Here is a 23,713-nt window from a genome sequence, read left to right as displayed (position 1 = left end):
TTACTCTCATCTTAGAATGAAACTAAGTATGTATCTCTACAAACAAACAAACACACAACAAGATTTTCAATTTTTAACCAAAATAAAATAATTTATTAGAAGATCAAAATATTTTAACTTTAAAAAATGTTATTAGACACGCATAATTTTTAAACATATCTCAAGATAGGTAGGCAGCACAGAATTTTGACAGTTTTCAACAAATATGAAGGAAGGTATGAAGAGAAGAACTGAATAAGTGTCAATGGAGAACAAAACGTTTACTTAAAATTCATTTTTTGTAAGTTCGATATTGCCAAAAGTACCATATATACTAATGCATAATGCACATTTTTTTCCAAAATTACTGCCTCCCAAAAACAGTGGTGTGTATTATGCATGGAATAATGCAGACAGCCAACGTGAAACCACACATGTTTTCATTATTTTACTGCGTATAACACGTATATATCAACAGATGCAAATACAAATTACCAGGTTGGATTTCTTTAGTAATAATAATAATAAAAAAATTAAAAAGTGAAATGGTCATTTCCCATGATTTTTCATTTTGTAACAAAACATTTTGCAACACCGAGAAAAGTGCACCGTTCTGTCAGAATTCAAGCATCCACCTTCCATGTCAGTGGTATTTGTCGGGTGAGAAATAATAGAAATTAACTTCCCAAGCGCTGCAAACCCATAACATAATTTTGATCTAGCTTTCTTTTAGAATAAACAAGATGGTTACAGAAGTGAAAGATCTGGGATGCTAAACACAGTGGACGGAGAGGTGGGGGGTTGTTGATACATTGTATACACAATACTGTATTCTCCTCTTGGTCCACATAGCAACAGCTTTACGACCTACAACTACGAAAGCCACTGGATACTGAATTGCACTGATCATTATATATGAGGGAGAATCGAAAAGTCTTTGCGCCTAACTTTTTTCTAGCTTGTTATAAGTGTTATTACAAAAGCGAGATATACGAGCAATGTAGTAGGCTTTTCTTGGAACGTCCCTATTGTAACTTCAGATTTCTTCCACGGCACGGTGCTGTTATCAGTTGGCAAAGATGGGCGGACTGCTCAGGAAGTCCACGCCATATGAGCAGCGAAGTGTTATTCATTTTTTTATGGTGCAAAGGACAAACAGCCATAGATATCCACAGGGAAATGGAGCCAAGAAAAGCCTACTGCATTGCTCGTATCTCTCGCATTTGTAATAACACTTATAACAAGCTAGAAAAAAGTTAGGCACAAAGACTTTTCGATTCTCCCTCGTACAAGACATCCTCCTCCGTGGCCGTGCGGTCTAAGGTGCTGTGCTTAGGGTTTGCACTACGAAACGGAAAGGGTTCGAGTCTGCCTGGGTTCAGACTCTGGGCTCCCAGCCTGTGTATAGGACCAGTGGCAACCCACCATCGTGAGGAAATTGGGGAGCTACGAGTGAGTAGCGTAACCCGGTAACGGATATCTCCTATAACTGCTGGGGGTTTGGCGTGCTGACCACACGTCAACCCATTACTGATTGTAGATCTACACACCCTAGGTAGGATTGTGGGAGCGATACTTGCAGTCTGGAGATAGGTCAAGGCCCTTACAGGCTGTAGAGCCACGGGTCATTATTTATTATATACAAGCAAGACATAATCGTTTGTCGCGTTCTCCCACCAAAAGCTAGGGTGCGCATTATATGTGCACACACACAATATACACGTGTAAACACAGTATATTAGTGCGGTATAGAGAAGAAACTGTTTCATGGAAATATGCAAGTAATTAGCTTTAAAGGAGGATGTTGTTTGAGCATGGAGTATGACATTCATTGTGGTAGGAAATTCCGCATTAATTGGTTCCTTTCTAAGCAACGAGTAACATGCACCGCTTGTCACTTGCTTGGGATTTCCTAATGTCACATGAAGCAAAATGGTGACTCCACATCAGTGGTTGTATAGTATGAGAAGATAATTAACGCATGGTTCAAGAGTGTACTTAAATAGTCTTCACTGCAGATTCATGAGTTTCTCAAGACGAAACCAGATGAATTGAGGTTGTATAACTGTTAGATTTTGTAACTTCTCAAGTTAGTTTCATTACTATGTCAAATGGACTACCACATATTTTCCAAATTTGATTTGAAGATCTTGAAATAGGTTGTGTGTTTTGTTCACTTTGTGTTACATTTCTGGTCTTGAAATCTTAAATATTCTCTCAGTTTCATTATTACATTGTTTGTTTGTTGAAATATATAAATAGCATTGCCTGCTATTTGCACCCGTCTGAAAATACAAGCTAACAATTACAACATATTTTGCATCGTGTTAATATTAATGTGGTCTGTAGAACTACATAATGCACTTTAGTGTTCAGCATCATGTGATATCAGAAATGTAATGGTTGAAAAAGTACTACATTTCACCTATATTGAGTATAAAATTCCCTTTGGAATGAAATTTACGAAAACAAAAGAAGCTATCTTTGTGCCATAGATGGGATAATAACACTAAGCAAGTCATTGAACAGTATAACTTTTCAAAAAGCAAAAGGGGATATCTTGAGCAACTAATTAGGATATTGAATTGGCAAAATTACACCAGAGGGAAATCTGTAAGAACAGTTTTCAAAGATCTTCGAAAAATAGTTAAATTGATTAATCGATTTGGTGTTTTAAGTTCACTTTATGCACAGTAAGGTTAATCAGAACTGGACCTACAGTTTGAAGTGGGGTCTGAACCAGCATGTGCCTCCACCAGGTATTGAACCCAGAACCCCTTGATTACAATGTGACTACGTTACCACTGCATCATCGGGGTGCAGTACATTCCCCAAATAGTTTAATGTAGAACAATCACCAGTTACACAATGTTCCAAAATACTTAGGATGGCACTTTTTGTGAAACTTGGTTCGTACTCGGCAGTGGTGGCAATTAGGGGGACAGGCAGTTGCCCCCCGCACCATGCTAACCTTATGTACCAAGGGAAATTAAACTATCCTCGCCCCCCCCCCCCTTATGCACCTGCCCACCTAGGTTTGGAACCCAATTGCCACCACTGGATGTGAGCGATACAAATGTTTTCTACCACGGAATAAATCTCTGCAATTTCAAATTGATAAACATGATGAACATTTCAAGTGCTCCTTGGACAGTTTAGAATCTAAAAGTTGGCAACAGTGACTGCATGACTCATGTATCTGGAGATGGTGCAAAACCGGATAGAGTGTTCATTGCAGAATGCAGATAAGCGAGCTGGGTCTTGCAAGGCCTGCCAGTTACCCCTGGATTTTCAATGCTTCAAGGGTCAAACTCCAGGCTAATAGTTTCTCACTCGCTCACCAGCCAGGCGGGCCTAGTAAGTGAATCTTGCGGATGTGCAGAGCTCTGGTGGCAACTAGTCACCTTTTCAAAATACATTTGGTGACACAAGAGCCCTTGAAGCTTTAGCAACATTCAAGAGATGCACATGATCAAAAACATTAATTTATGTGTGAATCTTAATTCGTCTTTGTACAATACAATCAAAGTGAAAAATCTATCATCTGGAACAAGCCAGTACTTACCAACAATGTAATTACAGCGGAACTTCTGCTGCTTCTTCCTCTCCATCTCTTAACCAGCTCTGATGATGATTCTGGGATGAAGTCAAATACATACATACTCACAAGATCGGCATGAAAATCAGAAATATAGAAATGGAAGGGGGCATGGTACTGTGGAATGTATGAACAATGCAGATTGTGTGTACCAGGTGTAGGATATAGAAGTGAGCAAAACATCGTTAAAGATAACATCGTGACACATGTAGTTTTACAAGTCATAAAGCATACAAGTTTTACAGGAAAAAAGAGGCACATACTACAGTAGGAGACTATTACCCACAGTTTTCACCAGGTCCCTGTGGCATTCTCTTCCTTGTAGAATGGCTATTTTGATACACGAATGCTGTTCATGATTGACTCAACAATGAACTACCACTGCCATCTGTACAATAACCGTACATCACACTGCCATCTATTGACATGTTCACATACTACAGGTTCCACAATCTCCAGAACATACGATCATATTGTGGTACCACTGTTTAACTTTGAGAAAAAAATAAGTTGCCATAACTTTTACCCCAGTCCTCGTATATATTCAATCTTACTGCTATTCAATTACACCGAAGTTTATGGCTGCAGCCCTTGTTGTATCTCTGATGTCAATAAGATAATGATATTGATTTATGATCAGTGTTTTTTTTTATTATTATTAAGTTGGTATCAAGAAACATTAGCATTATACAGAGCATTCCCTGACATTCGCTACAAGACTCGGCGGCAAGCAGCCCGGCGTCAGCGCTCGTCTTTCCTGGTTAACGGGGTCCATGACAGTTGCCCACCACAGTCTGTTTTTTTCGCTCTCCCTGCCTTCGCTCTGTTTCCCTTTCTGTTGACGTTGCAGACTGATGCCAGTATAATCCTCCCTCGGAAGTTGTGTTGTGTTCGTGTGTTGAAGATTGTGGCTTAATATGGCACCACAAAAGTTTACATTACAACAAAAGATTTATCTTGTCGAGTGTTACTTCGGAATGAGGAATTGTGGAGAAGTGCGACGACGTTTAACAACGAAATTTCCTGGTGTTCCCGTTCCACATAGGACCACTATCAGGGTGGCTACAAACAAGCAGAAATAAAATTCCCTGACTTTTCCAGGTTTTCCAGGACAAAATTTACATTTTTCCCTGACAATTACAAACTAAACTAAATCGATGTTTTTGCAAATAGAAATAATAAACTCACACAGATCCACGTATGGTTTTGTTAAGTACCAATATTATCTTCTATGAAATTGACTTAATTTCTCTATTCTCTATGATTTGAATTCAAACTGCAAAATAGTGAATTTGGAAAATTATTACAATTCACAAGCAGTGGGAAGTATTACGGAATTTTGTCATACGCAGTAAGTTTAAAATAAAATACTTGATTATTTTTAAAGTTACAACTAAATGGGATAAGAGTGAAGAGTGAATGGTTAAGAAATACAATTTGTAATTTATCAGTCTCCTTATACATTCTCGGTATTATATGTTGATATTTCCACTGAGGTTTGGAATCCTCTGCTTGCAAGAACCATGAGTGCGGACTCATTTTTTAATGCATAAAGCTACTTCTCTCTTCTCTGTAAAGCAAACAACTTAACTCTTGCATATAAGTGAAACGATTGAATCAAACAAAATCAAGTGTAATATTTCCTTACATTATCAATGGGATTTCTGCTTCAGTACGGTATATCCAAGTGAAGTACTGTGAAACTGACAACATGCAGTTATACCATTATTGCTGACGAAAAGAGTATGTAGGTATTAGAAATTTAACGCAAGGAATTTATAGAATTACATTGTATAGGTATTTGATTTAGCTAACCACACATTAAAACAGGAACACTGTAATAATAAAAGCTTCTGAAAGTTCATATACGAGGGTAATCCTGAAAAAAGCTCCAATGGTGCCTATACGCAGCACTAGTGGTCGGACAGCGACACACACACATGCAGGCAGGAAGAAGTGGCATGTAACTGTAATCTGGTACAGTTGCAATGCAGCCGTTTTAGGACAGTTCTAGGTTGAAGATTGCAGCTCTCATACAGTCTCCCACCGACTGCGATGTAGCCTATATTGCACGCTCAGAATTTGGCACAGATCCACCAGCAATCGTGTGAGGTGTGCAGACCGGACGTCGTGAGTGATAGTATGGTCAGACGATGGTGCAGACAATTCACTGAAGGCCAATCGAATTTGCACAACCCCATACAGCTGAGTACACACGGGCCCTTTGCATCACTTCAGGTGAGAGATCTTGGACCACTCCCTGTTATAATCCTCTACGTCTCTTGTTTCCCCTTTAATACTAAAGAAGTGAGACGAGGATTGTCTTATCGGCGCAGTGGAACGTAATGATCATATACTATTAGGTACTTAAATTATTCAATTTAAACTTAATATTCTTTAACACATATTCTTTATTACAAATAATATTATTACTTATACTTTCCAAATTTAGTTAACTCAACAGAAATTGCTATGGATTATATCCCCGTTAAACTAGTACAGTTCGTCCCATTTGATTGTCACCAGCCAGTAAGTAACGGCTACACGAGTCACAGCCAACCGCAGTCCCGCCCAAAACCCCCACAGCCAACATGACCCGGAGCAATCCACCTAAAAAATATTGAAACAAAAACAAATTCCTTTTCTTGCACTTTTAAGAACTCAAAATAACTCTATTATCTTTAGGTAAATTACACCCGGCCATGCAGGCCCCAAAAGGTTGATAGACGGTAATGCAGTATACTCAGCCTGTCCAGCCTGTGTCCAGTTCGTCCAAAGTCTCTCTCAGTCGGCAAAGATCTGCCACGCTAAACTTCTCGCTCGCCCAGCGCAGAAGCCCAGCCAATGGCATAACCTTCCTGAGTCACCTGTCTATTGAGTCTCAATACGTCATTCATGAGTAATATTACACTATGGGCTTACACTGTACAGTCCTGGCCTTGAATGTACAGACTTTCATCTCTTTGCTTAACTGAAGAGGTTTCTGGCTACGCTGCGGTAGAGATAGTTCCAGTCTTTGTTGTCTGACACATATACCATGGGCATACAAAATTTAGTGCCATGCTACGAGACATGCCAGAACAACGGTGGTGATTATGCCGAAAATTAGGGACTCACTGTTACTAATGCAAAAAATTACAACTGATATTCTTGTTTTATTTATGTCTAATCGGTAGGGACCTTGATATTTTGTTATTTTTTTTTAAAATTGGTTTATTTTCTTATTTTTTATTTTTTACTATACGGTGTTATTTTTCCCAAAAGTCACATTTTCATTTTAGCGCATTTTCTGGCAAATATCTGAAATTATACCTTCATGGTGTTTTTAAACTACTATTTCAAATTGTAACTCGCATGGCTTATGCCTCTTCGTGAGAGTTTGATATCTTGAAAGTTATTTTGGAAAAGTTATTTTCCATACTTCTTTTTTAATTTTAAGGTAAGCATTTTAGATAATGGAATTCTACCCGTTTATACTTAAGGGTGTATAATGACCATAAGTGGCGACGCACCCAAAAAATTAAAATCAATCAATCTCACGTGACAGATACCGATATATTATGGCACCAAAAATTGGCATTATCTTTTTTTGACTTGTTAGTGTTACGTTTTTCAAAATTCGCCTTTTTTTTAGATCATTTATCTGCCAAATATACCGATACGTAATACTCCATTGTGGTTTTAAACTATTATTTTAAATTTTAGGTCACATGGTCTACGTATTTTTGTGACGGTTTGATATGTTGGAACCGATTTTTGTGGAAGTAAAAGTAAATTGCTCCCCTGCACTTTTCCATGAAGGTGTATAGTAGGGGTGTGGAGTTAGAGCCCACACTTTCTTGACCATGGCTGAAGGTAGGGGTGATGTGATCAGCACCACGCTCCTGGCTACCTTTATCCCTCCAAGTTTCCTCAAGGTACCAGCTTCATATGATGCTGGATGGGCGCCGGAACAGTTTGAATAGGTGGAAAACATCCAGGTTCTCCCCAACAGGGGATCGACCCCGGGTCTCTCGCATAGTAGTCAGACGTCCTAATGACTGAGCTCCTTTATTACTCGATCGACAAATGCCGATGTGCGCACTTAGCTTGGTAATTTAAAACATCTCTCGTGCAACAAATACGAAGATGTGGCTCCTGTGTGACGGTAGATACGCACTCGATCTCCTGTTAGAACCCTGCCACTTTGCTCTGTGATGCAAATGGTTTTGATAGAAGTTGAAAAAATCGTGGGAAATACATGATTTAATGTGACTGTTGGAATTATTCCATATACGTATGACTCTATAGTTTACTCTTGAGTAAAATGTTGGAAAACTTGCATGTTCTATGTACACAAACATGGCCTAGAAAAGACAAGAATATTGGATTTCATGGAATTTTTCGTTGTTTTAGGACATTTCTTTTTAAAAAAAATCGCTAAAAACGCCAATAATTCGCATTTTATGCCAAATTCGTATTATTTCGATATTTCGAACGGGCGAAAAATTACCATTTTTCACGGTTTGGGCGTTTGCGAAAAATCAATGTCCCTACTAATTGGAAATTACTTTTTGGCCACCCCTCGTATAAATCAGTAGATGGAAAGTGAAAATGTAGCAGGGCTGGAAGAGAAAAGTCAATTCTTGAAGAAAGTGATTTGCTTTTATGATTGAATGATTTGAGTAAATATGATATTTAAATATTTACATATTAATTATTAGTATTTTATTTCATAATATTGGACATTAACCTTACTCACTGAGAGATTAATGACCATCTCTCATGAGTTTAAACAGACAGGACAGAGTGTGGCGTTAATTTCATTGCAATACTAGTGTTGCAGTAAATTTGAAGTTGGGAGTATGCACTTGCCAATTTTTATAACGTTCAACAATGCAGATTTATGTTTCACTTTTTCGTGGCTATTCAATATATATCCCATTTGGTTGGATTCTTTTTGTTACCTAAGAATAGTGCAATGTCATTGTAAACATATGTTAATTTGTGCGAAACCAGTAATACGTCAGGATGATGAAAGAAAACCTTCGTAAGCACTGCTACATTACATAACGTGAAGTGAGCCAGAAGAGTAACAAAATTCGAGCAGCATATTTGCAGTCTAAAGCTCTTCTTGTTTATGCATGCGATTTTTGTTGGATGTTGCAGTCCATGCAATTTCTGTCGCATGTTGTAGTGAGGTACTTTGTCGGGTGGCGATATTCGACAAAAATCGTATGTATCAATGGAACCTATTTGTTTCCATGTTCCTTCAGTTTGACCAACAAAATGCCTTACTACGACTTCCGACAACTATCGAACGGCCCCACCCGCTCGTATCCCCTCCATCTGTTTACAAGTCCCCTTACTACTCCCATACGGACTGATACAGGTCTGGAGCAAGCCTGGGAAATTCATATTGATGACCAACCTCCTCCCTCTCCGCAACATATCCATGCCACATTTCCGAACAGAGTTTCACATTTTGGCTCATTATTCAACTTGTATGGCACCCAGGAACATGAAACATGTTTCATTCTCTTTGGAAACGTCCATTCTTTGAAGAGAATACTAAGGTTTGCGCCTTCTCCCCAAAATAGCGGGAGAAGAGGGGTCAAACTCCAGATTTTTGTGAGTTTTTTCATTGAAATAAGGGGGTCGCCCCCAAGCCCCTCTTCCTTGTTCCGGCGTTCTGAATTGTACACGGTTGCATGCTCTGATGTTCTAGCTGCAAAACAAAACTTATCCGAAGTAGATTTCCCCCATAGTACCAGAGTTATAACAATATTCCTCGAAAATGGAAATTACTATTTTTCGTAAAAAAAATCCCATTTTGGCTTATTATTCAACTTGTATGGCACCCAAGAACATGATCTCTTGAGAAATGTCCATTCTTTGAAAATTAAACTAAAGTTCACGCTCTCTCCCCAAAATAGCGGGGGAAGAAGGGGCAAACTCCAGATTTTTGTTTTTTTCATTGAAATTCGGGGGTTGTGCCCCCAAACCCCCTTCCTCGATCCGGCGTTCTGAATTGTACACGGTTGCATGCTATGATGTTTTAGCTGAAAAATAAAACTGATCCGAAGTAGATTGCTCCCATAGTGTCCGAGTTATAACAATTTTCCTCCAAAAATGCAAATTACCTATTTTTCGTAAAAATCACATTTTGGCTTATTATTCAACTTGTATGGCACCCAAGAACATGAAACATGTTTCATTCTCTTGAGAAATATCCATTCTTTGAAGAGAATACTGAAGTTTGCGGCTTCTCTCCAGAATAGTGGGAGAAGAGGGGCAAACTCCAGATTATTATGTTTTTTTTTTCATTGAAATTCGAGGTTCGCGCCCCCCCCAAACCCCCTTTCTCGGTTCGGCGTTCTGAATTGTACACATGCGCTGATGTTTTAGCTGCAAAACAAAAGTTATCCGAAGTAGATTGCTCCCATAGTGCCAGAGTTTTAACAATTTTCCTACAAAGAGTGTTCGTATTTAAAATTCCCGCCGAGAAGCCAGAACGAGAGAAATTTCTCTCTCTCTCTCTCTCTCTCTCTCTCTCCTCCTGCCATCACTGGTTTCTGGCGCCGTGGTTGTGTTGCGCATAAAAGGGGCCTAAAAGCTGAGGCCGAATCTTACGAACGAGATTTCCTGTTCCCATGCAGAGTTCCATAACGATATCTTTAAATAAATAAATAAAAGTCAATCAAGACGAAATTCCCTGACATTTCCCTGACTTTTTTTGGCACCTCAAATTCCCTGACTTTTCCCGGTTTTCCAGGTCTGTCGCCACCCTGACTATATTAAACCTCGTAAACTGTTAACATGTGATTAGCAAAAGGCCGGAGGGATTTTTTTTAATAAGTGTAAAAGTGGGGTTTTAATAGATTTTAATGAGGAAATTTTACAGTGTTTTTTTTTTAAAAAAGTACAGGTCAGTTGTAATGGAATCCCACTATTTTATCCTATCCATATAAACCTAATCCTTGCCATTGTTATTGACGAAGCTTCGTGGGCAACCGTGTAGCAGATAAACCGACCTGAAGAAGGGGACAGTGGTCCCTGAAACGTTGTCAATTACTCAACACATACTCACTGAACGTTTATTTTATTTATTGTTTATCAAGTGAGTAAGTCGCACGTAACCTGAAAAATGAAATGTCAGGGAATGCTCTGTAGCTGCTGTGCCTTCCGAAATGTCAAGTGTTGTTGGGCAGGATGGACATACAACTGCCACATATTCAGCTTAGCTGAATTTCAATTAAGCAAATACTGAAATAAAAGTGAAATAATATTTTCATTAAAAAAAAAAAAAACCTTCTCATAAACATAAAATAGTTACCTGGCTGAATCAGATTTTTGACTGGATTCTAAGCTTTGAAAAGCTAAAACTGATGTTGTCTCTCCTCCAACCATTTTCTCACAAACGGTCATCTCCACTTCACACAACAGTCCTAACGAAAGATTAAAATTATATAAGATGTATATCTGTAAATTACAAACTCAAACATAAGTTTTATAACTCATAACACAGGGCCGCACGGGTTCTGTTGTTTTTATAATTTTGGGTGTTTTACATGTATTTGAACTTGCTGATGCTGAACCTGGCATTAGTGTTCTCACATCACACAAGAATTTTTTACAATTCACGATTTATATATGTGGGTTGTAGTATGCACGTTTCAGTGCAATTGAAGTGATTGTCGCTAGATGTCACTGGTGTGTTTCAAAATTATTCAACAAGTAATAAAGACTAATAAGCTTTAAATACAGAGAAGTTTTGTTTTATTTAAATTAATTAATGTTTCTTGCCTAAATGCTGAAAATAATACTATGTAAAACATTGATATATCATTTGAAATTAATTTTATATGTAACTGTCAAAAGTCCTAATTTGCTTCCATTGTATGTAAGATACGTTGATCTCCTACATTAACATTTGGTTGTTCAGTGTGGTGCATTATTGTGGTGTGGCCATGGCATCTCGTGGTTGTCTGAATAGCCCAGATGTGTTTTGCTACATCTGCGGTGAATTTGTTCCCCGGGTACAGACAGGAAATTACAGATTTTGTAAGAAGAGCATATTACGCATACTTTAAAATGAAACTAGGAGATCAAGATAAATTGTGGGCCCCACACAAGGTATGCAGATCATGTGTGGAATCTTTACGAAACTGGAGCACGGGCATCTATGCCATTTGCAATACCCATGGTGTGAAGGGAGCGTCAGGATCACAGCAATGATTGTTACTTCTGTTCCTGTGTAATTGTAGGTTGAAATATTAGAAACAAGAGGAGGATAGTGTAGCCCAATATTCCCTCTGCAATAAGACCTGTGTTGCACGGTCCAGACGTGCCTGTACCGACACATCCATCAAGTCTTGAGTGTGTAAATGATCCTGGTTCACTAAGTGATTCAGTGGAATGAAGTGAAATGGAAGATGACATTTATGACCCCCCTCACGGATCTCGTGACCCTATACCGTTCACTCAAAGCAAACTCAATGATTTAGTTAGAGACCTAAATTTATCTAAAGAATCAGCTGAGCTTCTTGGTTCCGGACCTAACGAAAAGAACTTGTGGAACAACATTTTCCTGGTACAGACACCGAGAAAAAGAGTTTGTGCCTTATTTCTCGAAACAAGATTCTCTCGTGTTTTGTTGTGATGTGTCCGGTTTGCTGACTAAGTTAAATTTTCCTTGTCTTTCAACTGATTGGAGGCTATTCATTGACTCGAATAACACAAGTTTATAATTTGTTCTGTTACATAATGGAAATAAGTTCCCCTCAGTTCCTATTGCTCATTCTGTGTCACTAAAAGAAACCTACAGCAATATGCAACTTGTTCTTAATAAAATTAAATATGAGGACCATGGTTGGTTGGTGTGTGGTGATCTTAACGTTTTGAGCATTTTACTTGGACTACAATGTGGATATACAAAAATGCCATGTTACATCTGTGAGTGGGATAGTAGTGCACGAAATTACCACTGGGATAGAAAAGAATGGCCAATACGGAAAATGTTGAACCCGGGTTCAAAGAACATCATACAACAACATTTAGTCAGTCCTGAGAAAGTTGTACTTCCCCTCTTCATATCAAATTAGGGCTGATTAAACAATTTGTGAAGGCACTTAACAAGGAAGAACAATGTTTCCAGTTCATATGCAACAAATTTCCATCCCTGTCGTACAGCAAAGTGAAAGAAGGTGTTTTTGTTGGACCAGACATTAGGAAATTAATGAATGATAAAGACTTTGAGGAAACAATGACTGTAGCTGAAAGAGATGCTTGGATAGCATTTAAAAGTGTAGTGTTGAACCTCTTGGGGAACCACAAAAGTCCTGATTACAGAGAAGTTGTTGAGAATATGTTACTTAAATTTCAAGAGCTGGGTTGTATCATGAATCTCAAATTACATTTTTTGCATTCACACCTTGAAAACTTCCCACAAAATCTCGGTGAATTAAGTGAGGAACAAGGCGAACGGTTCCATCAGGACATGAGGGATATGGAGAAAAGGTATCAAGGACATTGGAGTGTTAGCATGATGGCTGACTACTGTTGGGCATTGTACAGAGAAACGCCAGAAGAAAATCACAAGAAAGTTAGGAAAGCTTACAGAAGAAAGCATGCTAAACAGAACTGAAAAATATGTATTATGTAATGATTTCCTTGTGTGTATATTATACACTGCTATATGTCATTTTCTATATTATATGGGTCACTTGTGTCTGTCTATATTCATTTTAAAATAAACATGTTGATGCGTTTAGTGTGATAGGCTACTTATTCTGATTGAAGAAAATAAAAATTCTAATAAAGCAGTATGCAATATTGGACAAAGCCCAAATTTTGAAATTTGATTTGTAAGAAAACCTTGCGTGGTGGAGAAAAACAAATTTCATATTCGTGATCAGCATGGCACAAATAATAAAGTTCACCTATTAAACAAAAAACAACATGAAATTGAATTTAATTTGCGGCCCTGTGAATCAATAGTCTGCATGGAAGCATTTCTTTTAAATGATATTCTAACAACACACAAATATACATGAAAAATGAGGCAAAACCAGAGCTAGTTTGGCAGCTCAGTTTGTAGAGTAATAACATGGTACGCCAGAGATTCTGGTTTCGCTGAAATGTTTCCATAGTACCAACTCATAAGGAAACACACAGATTTGTGTAAAAGAAAACTAAAAACATACTCTATAGTGGTGTTTTGCAGCCACTTGAGTAATACACATTTTAGTTGAAGGATTCTGCACTTACCATATTCAATTTTTACCCATGAACTTTCTTACATTCTTAATCAGAACATTTTTACCATTTTAATAACAGGCAACTCTACTGCTTCCCAATGAAGACCAATATTTATTAATCAGAACATCAAGTGACTGTAAAACATGCCACTAGAAGGTACTTTTTTTTTTTTTTTTTTTTTTTTTTTTATCAAATCAGTATTTCTTCTTTTATTTGGTAGATTATTGTGAAGAACTTTAATGATTTCACACACAGATATTTGTGTATAATGCATAACAAAATTTTGCACATGCAACAAACAAAATTGGAATTGCATCACTGCTATGCAAATTAATTCTGGATGCAGTCATCCATAACAAACAGACACGCCTTGCATCAACTTCACATGTTCAGGGTGCCCACAAAATTTATGAAGTTAAATTTCCTGACATTTCCTGAGCTGATAATAAAAAAATTCCTGACTCTCACACTATCCAATTTCTTACTTACGCAAAATATTTTTTCTTTTACATGCAGCCTCCACCATCCCCATAGCTGCCCAACTCTCACCTGAGTAGCATATTTTTTTATTACATCATTACTTCATTACAAATCAAAATACAATAAAATTACATTAAATTATTTTTTACTAAAATATTTTGCAAAGGTACTGATTAAAATAACCCAAATTTACATTGTTTAACATGTTCCATCATGATATGATTTGATTTGGTGTTGATTTAGTGTTTTAAGTCCACATTATGCACAGTAAGGCTAATCGGGACTGGACCTACAGTTTAAAGTGGAATCCGAACCACTTGTGCCTCCACCGGGTATCGAATCCGAGACCCCTTGATTACAAGGTGACGACGCTACCACTGCGCCATCAGGGAAGCCGTTGTTCCATCATGAACATGTTATGCTAACAACTACACAACACACTCATATGAATCAATTCTATAAATACATTCAAATTAATATTAGACAAAAATTGAACAATATCACCAGAATGAAAAGAGAAGTTTTAACAATGTCCATAGATGTTAATTTTGCAACTTCCGCAAAAGTTTGATTTTCTGAGAAAGTTTTTCTTGCTCCATTTCAGATTTTTGTCTCAACTTCTTTTGGGAGCTCCTGAGGGAAAATTTTCCTGACCCAATGGTAGATTTTGTACTTTTTCCTGACTTTTGACCTCATATTTCACTATTTTCCTGACAAATCTTGAAATTCCTGACATTTCCTGCCTGTGGGCACCCTGACATTTGTTACAAGGATGGGAAGCTTGGTTGATATTCACATGAGCAAAACAAACATATATGTATATTAATTGTTATGCCATGTTAAGAAAACAGATCAAAAGTATAGTTAAACAAACAACTACAGTACATAATTCAAATATATTCATAAGGAACTAAAAGGTTGATTAAAATTTTAGTATCCGCGAAACGTCTGAAATTCCTTTATTTTCTTCTTTTTCACATTGGTACTTATGCATTCTGCATTGCTAAGGATTCTTGAAGGTGGAATTTCGTTTTTTTCATGAAAATAATTTCAATTTTCCACATATCAAGTAATTATTGTTCGTTCGTTTCTTGGTTGAGTTACACACAATATGGCAGGCAAATCTTGACTAGCGTTGTCTATGATCAGTGGGTGTGCAGAGTTTCCAACCTTCTTCACAGAAAAATACCTACTTTTGTGTTACTGATTTTGTACTTTTTCCGGGTTTGAAAACCCCACGAACCATGCAAGTAGCCCCACAAAACATTCATAAATAGCTCCATGAACCATTCACGGATAGCCCCACGAACCATGCATGGCAAGGTTAGGTTAGGCAAACATAGTTAAAATTGTCATGTTCTTGGAAAACACCGGCGTGGTTGGAAACACTGACCAGGGGTTACATCATCGAACGCATGCAACATTTGGTTCACGTAGTGAAAAGACATAGAGGCAAGAACTTTCGTGCATTGGAGTGACATTAATCTTCAAAAGTACTTGATTTACCGGCGAAATAAATTAAGCGATGGGAAAAAACATTTCCACGACCTTTCAAAAGTGTATGGAAAGTCAGTTCGGTAAGTACTTTCTCCTGTAAAATTGAAGAAATATGTTTCGTGGATACTAAAATTTTACCAAAGATTGATTGATAAATGAAGACAGAAATTTTAATTATTTGTGTCCATTGGATAATCTTATAGACATCTCAATTATGTAGACATGTGTGCTTATTTCATCTAAGACTAATTTTTGTGCTTTGTGTGTGTGTGTGTGTGTGTGTGTGTGTGTGTGTGTGTGTGTGTGTGTGTGTGTGTGTGTGTGTGTGTGTGTGTGTGTGTGTGTGTGTGTGTGTGTGCGCGCGCGCGCTCTACTGTAGGACAAACACAATGCTGTGGGTCATATGAGCAAAAGACAAAAGCACACTTCGTCCATTGAGAATGTAAATGTCTTCAAATTGTAAACAAATTGATATATTTTGGCTGTGGTCTATTTAGGATGCAATTGTTTCATTTTTGCTTTCGTGTGACGTCTACATAGAACCAGTATTGGTATACTGACTGACGATAGACAACGTGAGTCAAGATTTGCCCATCATATTGTGTGTAACGAAAGCGAATTAGCAACGAGCAATAAATACTGTAATGCGAAAAATTACGCTTTTTTCAGTGTAAAAAGCAAAATCCCACATTCAAAAATGTTCCTCTATGAATGACAGGTAAGTACAAATGTAAATAATTAGGAAATAAACGAGTGAAATGTGTTTTCACTATACCATACTGTTACCCATTTCCGATAAGGTTAGGTTAGGCAAGCATAGTTACAAAAAAAACCGTTGGAAACACTGACAGGGGGTTACGTCATCAAACGCATGGAACATCCCGTTCACGTAGGAAAGCAATGGCAATTGTGCGTCGGTGAGATATTTCTCTTGCAAAATACATTATTTATCGGTCAAATAGATTCCACGATGAAAGAAAATACCTCAACGAACGTTAGAAACCTTAGAGAAACTCATTTCTATAAGTAGTTTCTTGTGTAAAAATGAAGAAATGTGTCTCCAATATAACGAACTGTTACCCTTTATTTCTTGCTGTTGCTTTTAAAAGACAAAAAAATTGAATAATAGTGGAATCAAAGTAGTTGATTGGTTGAATAGGAACGACTTAAGATAACCGGACCACTCTCCGATGTTCTTCACATTTGACATACTCACTAATTGAGGCCTCCTAATCACGAGGAGCGAATTGACAATATAGAGCAAGTCTCCAATTTTGTTGGTTTGCCGCGGTGGCTCAGTCGGTAACACATCTGACTACCATGCTAAAGGTCCCGGGTTCGATCCCCGGCCGGTTCAAATCCGGGAACTTTTCTAACGTTGGAAGCGGCTCCGGCACCCACCCAGCGTCGAATAACATGGGTACCTGGGGGAAACCCTGGGGGGTAAAGGTAGTCAGGGGCGTGATGCTGATCACATCACCCCCACTCACGACCTATACGCCTTCATGGCGTGGTGCTATGCACAGGGGAGCACTTTACTTTTTACCTCCAATTTTGTTAATTTTCGGTATACTAATTTTGGCCTCCTAATCACGAATCTGTTGTAAAAAACCGGGGGTCACGTCTGGAAATTTGAAAAAAAAAAAGATTGATTTTTTTTTATATATAGGTATATATGCGTAGTTTTTCGAACGAAAATGTAATCTCCTGTCATTGTTTCCAACCACGCCGTTGTTTTACAAGAAAATGATTTATGATGTTCAATTCTAGTACGAACCCTATATTTTCGATGAATTTAGGGGTGAAATGAGTGCTAATGGAACCTAACCTAACAGGCCTAACCTAACCTCGTGTGAATGGTTTGTGGGGCTACCCGTGAATGGTTTTTGGGGCTAACGTCAATGGTTTGTGGGGCTACCCGTGGATGGTTTTGGGAGCTAATGAACAATGTTTCATCAAAATGTACAATTTCCAGACATGACCCCCAGTTTTTTACAACAGATTCGTGATTAGGAGGCCAAAATTAGTTAGTATACTGAAAATTAACAAAATTGGAGACTTTCTCTATATTGTCAATTCATACCAATCACGAATCTGAAGTTAAAAGTTGTCAGAAACGTCTAGAAATTGCAAAATAAGCAAAAATAAGGCGTAGTTTTCGGAATGGAAACAGTCAATCTTCGTGATTTTTTTTGTGTTAACACTTTACTATACTGGAGACGGATTTCTTCAAATTTACAGGAGAAAGTACTTACGTAAATCATTTTCTGTAGCGTTGTTGATGTTCGGGAATGTAGTTTTGACCCATTTTAATGCGAATGCATGTGGTTTTCTACGAAAATGTATGTCCGACGTGCTATTGCTGCTGCTACAAGCCGATGTTGTCCGTATATGCTAAATTGAACGAAACGAGTGCTAATGGAACCTAACCTAACAGGCCTAATCTAACCTAGTAGGCATACCTCGTCCCCGTCATGGTTCGTGGGGCTATCGTGAATTTTTGGGCTAACGTCAATGGTTTTTGGGGCTACCCGTGGATGGTTTGTGGGAAATAAGGAACAACAGTAAGTACTCGTTAATGTAAGAGATATACATGATTTTCGTTAGAAATTCATTATTTCACCTAAAGAAATGTTCCGCAATGCAGAATAGTACGTTAGCAATGTAAAAAATTGCGAAATAAATCATTGATAGGTGTCTCCGGTATAGTAAAGTAGTACCTTTTTTGTTTTTCAACGAAATATAAATATTCCTGATACTACCACGACACCAAATTTTAACTATGTTTGCCTAACCTAACCACACGTCGATGGTTCGTGGGGCTAGCGTCAATGGTTCACAATTATTTTGCAATTTCTAGATCCTGATACTACCACGACACCAAATTTTAACTATGTTTGCCTAACCTAACCACACGTCAATGGTTCGTGGGGCTAGCGTCAATGGTTCGCAATTATTTTGCAATTTCTAGACGTTTCCGACAAATTTTAAGTCATACCAATTGGACATAAAATATTTACATTCTCAGTGGACGACTTGTCAATGAAACATTCGAACCAGTGACGACTTGTAACAGCACACAACACATATGTATATTTATGTGATCTTACGATTTGTCATTCGTTCAAATGTTGCATACCTTTCTTCCTTTAAAGGTTTTAATTGTTACACCCTCTTTACACCAAGTGACCTACAGTTCTTTACGATTACGAATCTTTCACTAGCATGTCATGCGAGCTTGTTTCGTCTGCTCATCAGACACTGCGGTAGAATCTTTCAATCAGTTCGTTACATTTTGAATAGCTAAAAAGAAGAAAAAAAATCTGTACTCACTCAATTCTATCCATGTGTGTTGAACGTCGCATGTAAGATTTAAAACCTTTAACCGCGATTCTGTTTATACAACACAAAGACAAGTTTCATTAACTTCAGACTTGCGAGCCACTTCACAATCATCTTGTTTATATGATCGTCATTTGTCCATTTTTCGTCCTCTTTCTTCTTCTTCTAGTTCTAACCTTGTCAGACAAAACACTGTCGACTTTGGCCAACGTTCCTGTATTTGTATAGTATGGGACAGTAGTAATCTGTGGTATGGGATTTCAGTTACACAACTTTTCCAGTTCCCGTGTAATACGAATACGATACACGACAGATGACACTAATAAATCTTCATTTTTACACTTTTACATTCTATGTTCTGTTTATATTTCGATTTGACATTTTCGTGCGTATCCATATAAAATCCAAATAATTGGTATTGATAAATCAGATAAAAGAGAAAGTAAAGATATAGGAAATTAAATTTTTAATAGTATCAGATTTTTATATAATATATGGCCGAGTCTGCTGCCACGCACTTGTCAGCAGCAAGAATAAGCGTCAAATTTGCTGCTGCCACGTAATTCGTCTGCTAAGAGGATGTTACAAATCTTAAGAACAGATTAAGACGAGAGAAATGCAACTTTATGATTAGTGGGAATGAATGTACAGGTAATTTAGAACCTTTTTATTTAGAAAGCATTTAGCGATATTATTTTAATGCTAACAGAACTTAACCTAACTACGAGAGCATTTAGGTTTATTATTAGAAGAATGCTGAGGGACCTAATCTTAAAACATTTTTTGTGAAAGTAATCGCTACAACTTCACAGTATGTGTTACAGACGTAATTGCAAACATAGCATGATGAAATCACGATAAAACAAAGACCGAGTCTACTGCCACGCGCATCTTTTTTGAGGTTCGAGCAGAAAAAGAACGTGGCAGCAGACACTGTGAGAATTTGATGTGAGAATTGATCGCATTCCAAAAATAAATGTTGGGCATCTGGATTATCTTTACCACATGTACAATTTTGTTGATGTATAATACCCAGCCCTGGCCCAAAACCATGGTAACGGTTGAAGTTTTTGCTTTCGATGACGTGCGACCGGCCAAGTGAATGCATCACTTCAATGTGAAGTCACGTGAAATGACAAAACGACAGTGTTGCAGTATGCAGATATTAAACACCAGAACAAGAACAATGTCTAGATGAGGATGTGTACTACAGGCTGTGGAAAAGGAGATGCGATAGCCACTAACGCCGTCAAACGGTTGGGCGGGAACTTTACGTCACATACCATGAAGAAGTAATAGGATCTGAGCTGATTATGTCATTTGCGACTAGTCCACTCAGAATTAGTTCACTTCATCAAATGATTTACTAAATCTCATCAATTTACATTGTCGAATTCATTATTTGAGTTTCTTTTTTTTTGGTTTAGGTTCAACATCTTCTCCGAAGAGAAAATTATGCTCATTTCTTTGTTTTTCTTGACCCTGTACATCCAGGTGTGTTATATACAGTGTACGTACAACTATAGATTGAATTGTATATGATTGTATCTTCTCCAAATATGATGTATAAAGAAACAAACTGCCGGAGAAGTAAGTGAGGTCAGTGTACAATTTTATATTACTATTATAGTGGAACCACAAGCAGAGAAACCTGCGCAGACTCGCGACTCCTGTGCACCGTACTCCAGTGTGGAGGGAAGGGGGAGAGTGGAGCATGCTCTCTTGTAGCCCGAGTTGAACGAAAGAGGAGGAAGGTTCTTTTTCTTGTGGTCGCTCTTATAAGTAAGGGGAACTGTGATTTTCCATTCATCTATTTTATCACTTCTTCATCATCTCAATTGACTTAAATGGCCGGAAGAGCAAAGTAAATTTATCAAAAATAAATACAAACACGTACCGTTTAATAAATAACCAAAATGGAATGAAAAGTTAACAGTTTGTATTTTTATTGCTTTATGTGAATATGTAGGGAAAAGCGAGAGAGAATTGTACACCAATGGCAAAGAAATGGTAGGCGAATTTCCCCATCACCATTTTCCTCCAGTCTGTTTTCCCCAATCTGGTGATCACAAATTGAAATAAGCAGAGGTAAACACCCGCTTTCCATTTTTTAAAACAACACAGGATGTAGAACAAAAAAGATGAAAATAGCGATGGACAATTTGCCTACTATTATCTATCTCTTCATGAATAAAAATGCGTATAAATTTAGAACCACAGTAAAGAGCTTGTTAATGTAACATTTGTTTTATAGAAGATTATTTGTGTCACATTTTCCATTACAAAATACACTAAATTACTTCTTAACTTTCTTAAAGTATTATTGTTTTTACTAATTAATAGATATAACTAGACTATAGGTTAGTACACCCAATTCAACAACCCAACGTCCACGGAGTACATCTTGGACTGCATTTTGCAGACTAACGAGGCTCTGGTGTCTGGACCTAAAGCCCGTATAATCCTCGTAGGACTGTGTTTGTGCTGTCCTGTGTTTTGTCCTTATGTGATGCACACAAAATGTTAGACTCACTTACTCTAAACTAAAGAAATATCACAACGTAAATTAACATAACACAACTTAAACAGCAAAAATACAACTTTGATTGGAAATTAAATCTAAAAAATATAACGTATCGAAGATCTGCAGTATTTATAGGTGTTATGTAAACACGCCGACCTTACCCGGGTCACTTCTGGTAGGTAGGGCAAAGATGAGAACTTTGAACTTTCGGAACCAAACATAACAACTTCTCTCTTCTCATTTATTGTTCAACAATAATATCAGTCACATCTGGCTCAAAAAAATAGTTCATTCTCTCAGGTTACCGTGCAATGCCACACTCTTTCCACCTTTTAATGTGGAGTCTTTAATTTCTGGAGCAGAAACCAAGTGCGGCTTCTTGCATTGAGGTCCAAGAGAGAGCACGTCAAGGTCAGTGGAACGCGTAGAAGCTATCCATTTCCTTGCTTTCTTCCGGTGGTACGCTTTGCATCTCTTAGCTTTATCTGCGACGTTTAAATGCCTAATACGGATAAAGGTTCTTGTCCGTGTGTACACCTTTATAACACAAGGATCAAGTTCGGGGCTCTTGTCTGCTAACGCTTTGGCCAGTGTTTTGATTATTCCCCGTCCTTTAGCTACTGTTCTACCGTGCATAGTACCAAAGATAACTTCGAATTCCTTCACTTTCTCCAGCCATTTTTCTGATGGAACGATCAAACCGCCTCGTGATATTTTCTCGATCCAACCACTGGTAGAAAAATTACGTGGTGAGATCTGTAGAACCTCGCCGGTAGGATGCCCGAGAGTTTTATCTACTGTTCGGCATCGGAAAGCTACGTAGCCTGCCAAATATCGCAAGCCTTCCTCGCAACACTCACTTTCAACGACTGGGAAAGGTACGCACTCTAGGGTTAAATTGTTCACAGTAACATCGCGAATTTCTGTTTCATCACTCTCAATCACAGAGAGGACCTGTGCCATTTCAGGAACCAGGCCTGTGAAAAGTTGGGAAGTAAAGTAGTCTGAGTTATTGTTGCACTCCATCGTAACAGGCGAAGTATTTTCCAGGATTATACTCCCTACATTCCTGCTCATAATAAGAAGTCGAAGGCGGTTTTTGAAGTCGACAGGGAGAGGGTTGTCGTGTGTCCTTCCGATTGCCCTGACTTGTGAAAACAAATTTTCCAGACAATCCTGATTTAACCGTGATGTTAATAAATAATCTATACTACAACTTTTCATATCATTGTATAGACCCAAGAGGGAGCGAATGGATGTCATGAATCCTTTCTGGAAGGGTAGAAGTGACAAGGATTTACCTACTCTCATATGCTGACACGTGTTGTAGAATTTTTTTAGCACTTCATCCTGAGCCTGATATTCAAGCCCGAAAGCACTTCCTACAGAAGCGTCAGCTTTCTGGGGGATTCTGCTATTCATTATGTCGAATGCATCGTTGACCAGGTGAAAGAAATTTGCAGTCTCTTGTTCTTCGGGAATTGTGTAGCTAATTGCTTCTGCAGTATGTTTCGAAAATAACTGGCAAGCAAGGGATACACGCTGTCGTTCTCTTCCTGACACAGATAGGTGATACTGTGTCAATTTAGGGCACAGCTTTATTTCTCCACAATCGATAGTTAAAAGCCGTTCAATGATTTCCCTACCGATATGCTTCCCTCCAGATAGAGTTAAACCATTATCTACAAAGTGGTTTCGGAGCAGCTTCATCATGTGTGGTATATCCGAAAAAACCCACACTCGTGAGTTTGGTTCTGTGGGATTCGTAAAGCAAGGATTCATGTATGTTACTGCCAAATCGTTCCACACTTTAGAGTTTTTGCCTCCCAAGTCACAAACTACAGCTACCACTTTAAATCCAACATCGTGCATCTCTGTAATTGCACTCTTTAGCAATGATCCTGTCATCTGCACATCAAAGTTATAATATATTGGTTGTTTCCAATTACTTATCAAACCACGTGCCATAATTACTTGCACTTGACTGTAAGGGCCATATACCTTATCTTCCTCTTGATCATACGACCTTCGAGAGTCAATGTTCATCTCATCAA

General features: G+C 38.0%; 1 protein-coding gene across 2 annotated transcripts in view; it reads right to left on the bottom strand.

The window, feature by feature from the left end:
* Positions 1-19,277, bottom strand: part of LOC146003230 (uncharacterized) — a 107,429-nt gene extending 88,152 nt beyond the window's left edge. The window contains exons 1-2 of one of the 2 annotated variants that reach the window (XM_083141402.1): positions 19,127-19,277; positions 10,893-11,004 (exon numbers count right to left, since the gene is read on the bottom strand). In XM_083141402.1, the coding sequence (XP_082997528.1) occupies positions 10,893-10,984 (92 nt within the window). In that variant the 5' untranslated portion in view covers positions 10,985-11,004; positions 19,127-19,277. Of the gene's footprint in view, positions 1-3,544; positions 3,616-10,892; positions 11,005-19,126 lie in introns of those variants that run through there. The other variant, XM_083141403.1, reaches the window with a different exon arrangement.
* Positions 19,278-23,713: the final 4,436 nt, after the last annotated feature.

The sequence above is a fragment of the Lepisma saccharinum genome, chromosome 20 (genome assembly GCF_977018435.1).
Source record: "Lepisma saccharinum chromosome 20, izLepSacc3.1, whole genome shotgun sequence".
Classification (NCBI taxonomy): Eukaryota; Metazoa; Arthropoda; class Insecta; order Zygentoma; family Lepismatidae; genus Lepisma; species Lepisma saccharinum.
The sequence above is the reverse complement of the archived record's forward strand: the minus strand, read 5'-3'. Positions and strand labels throughout refer to the sequence as shown.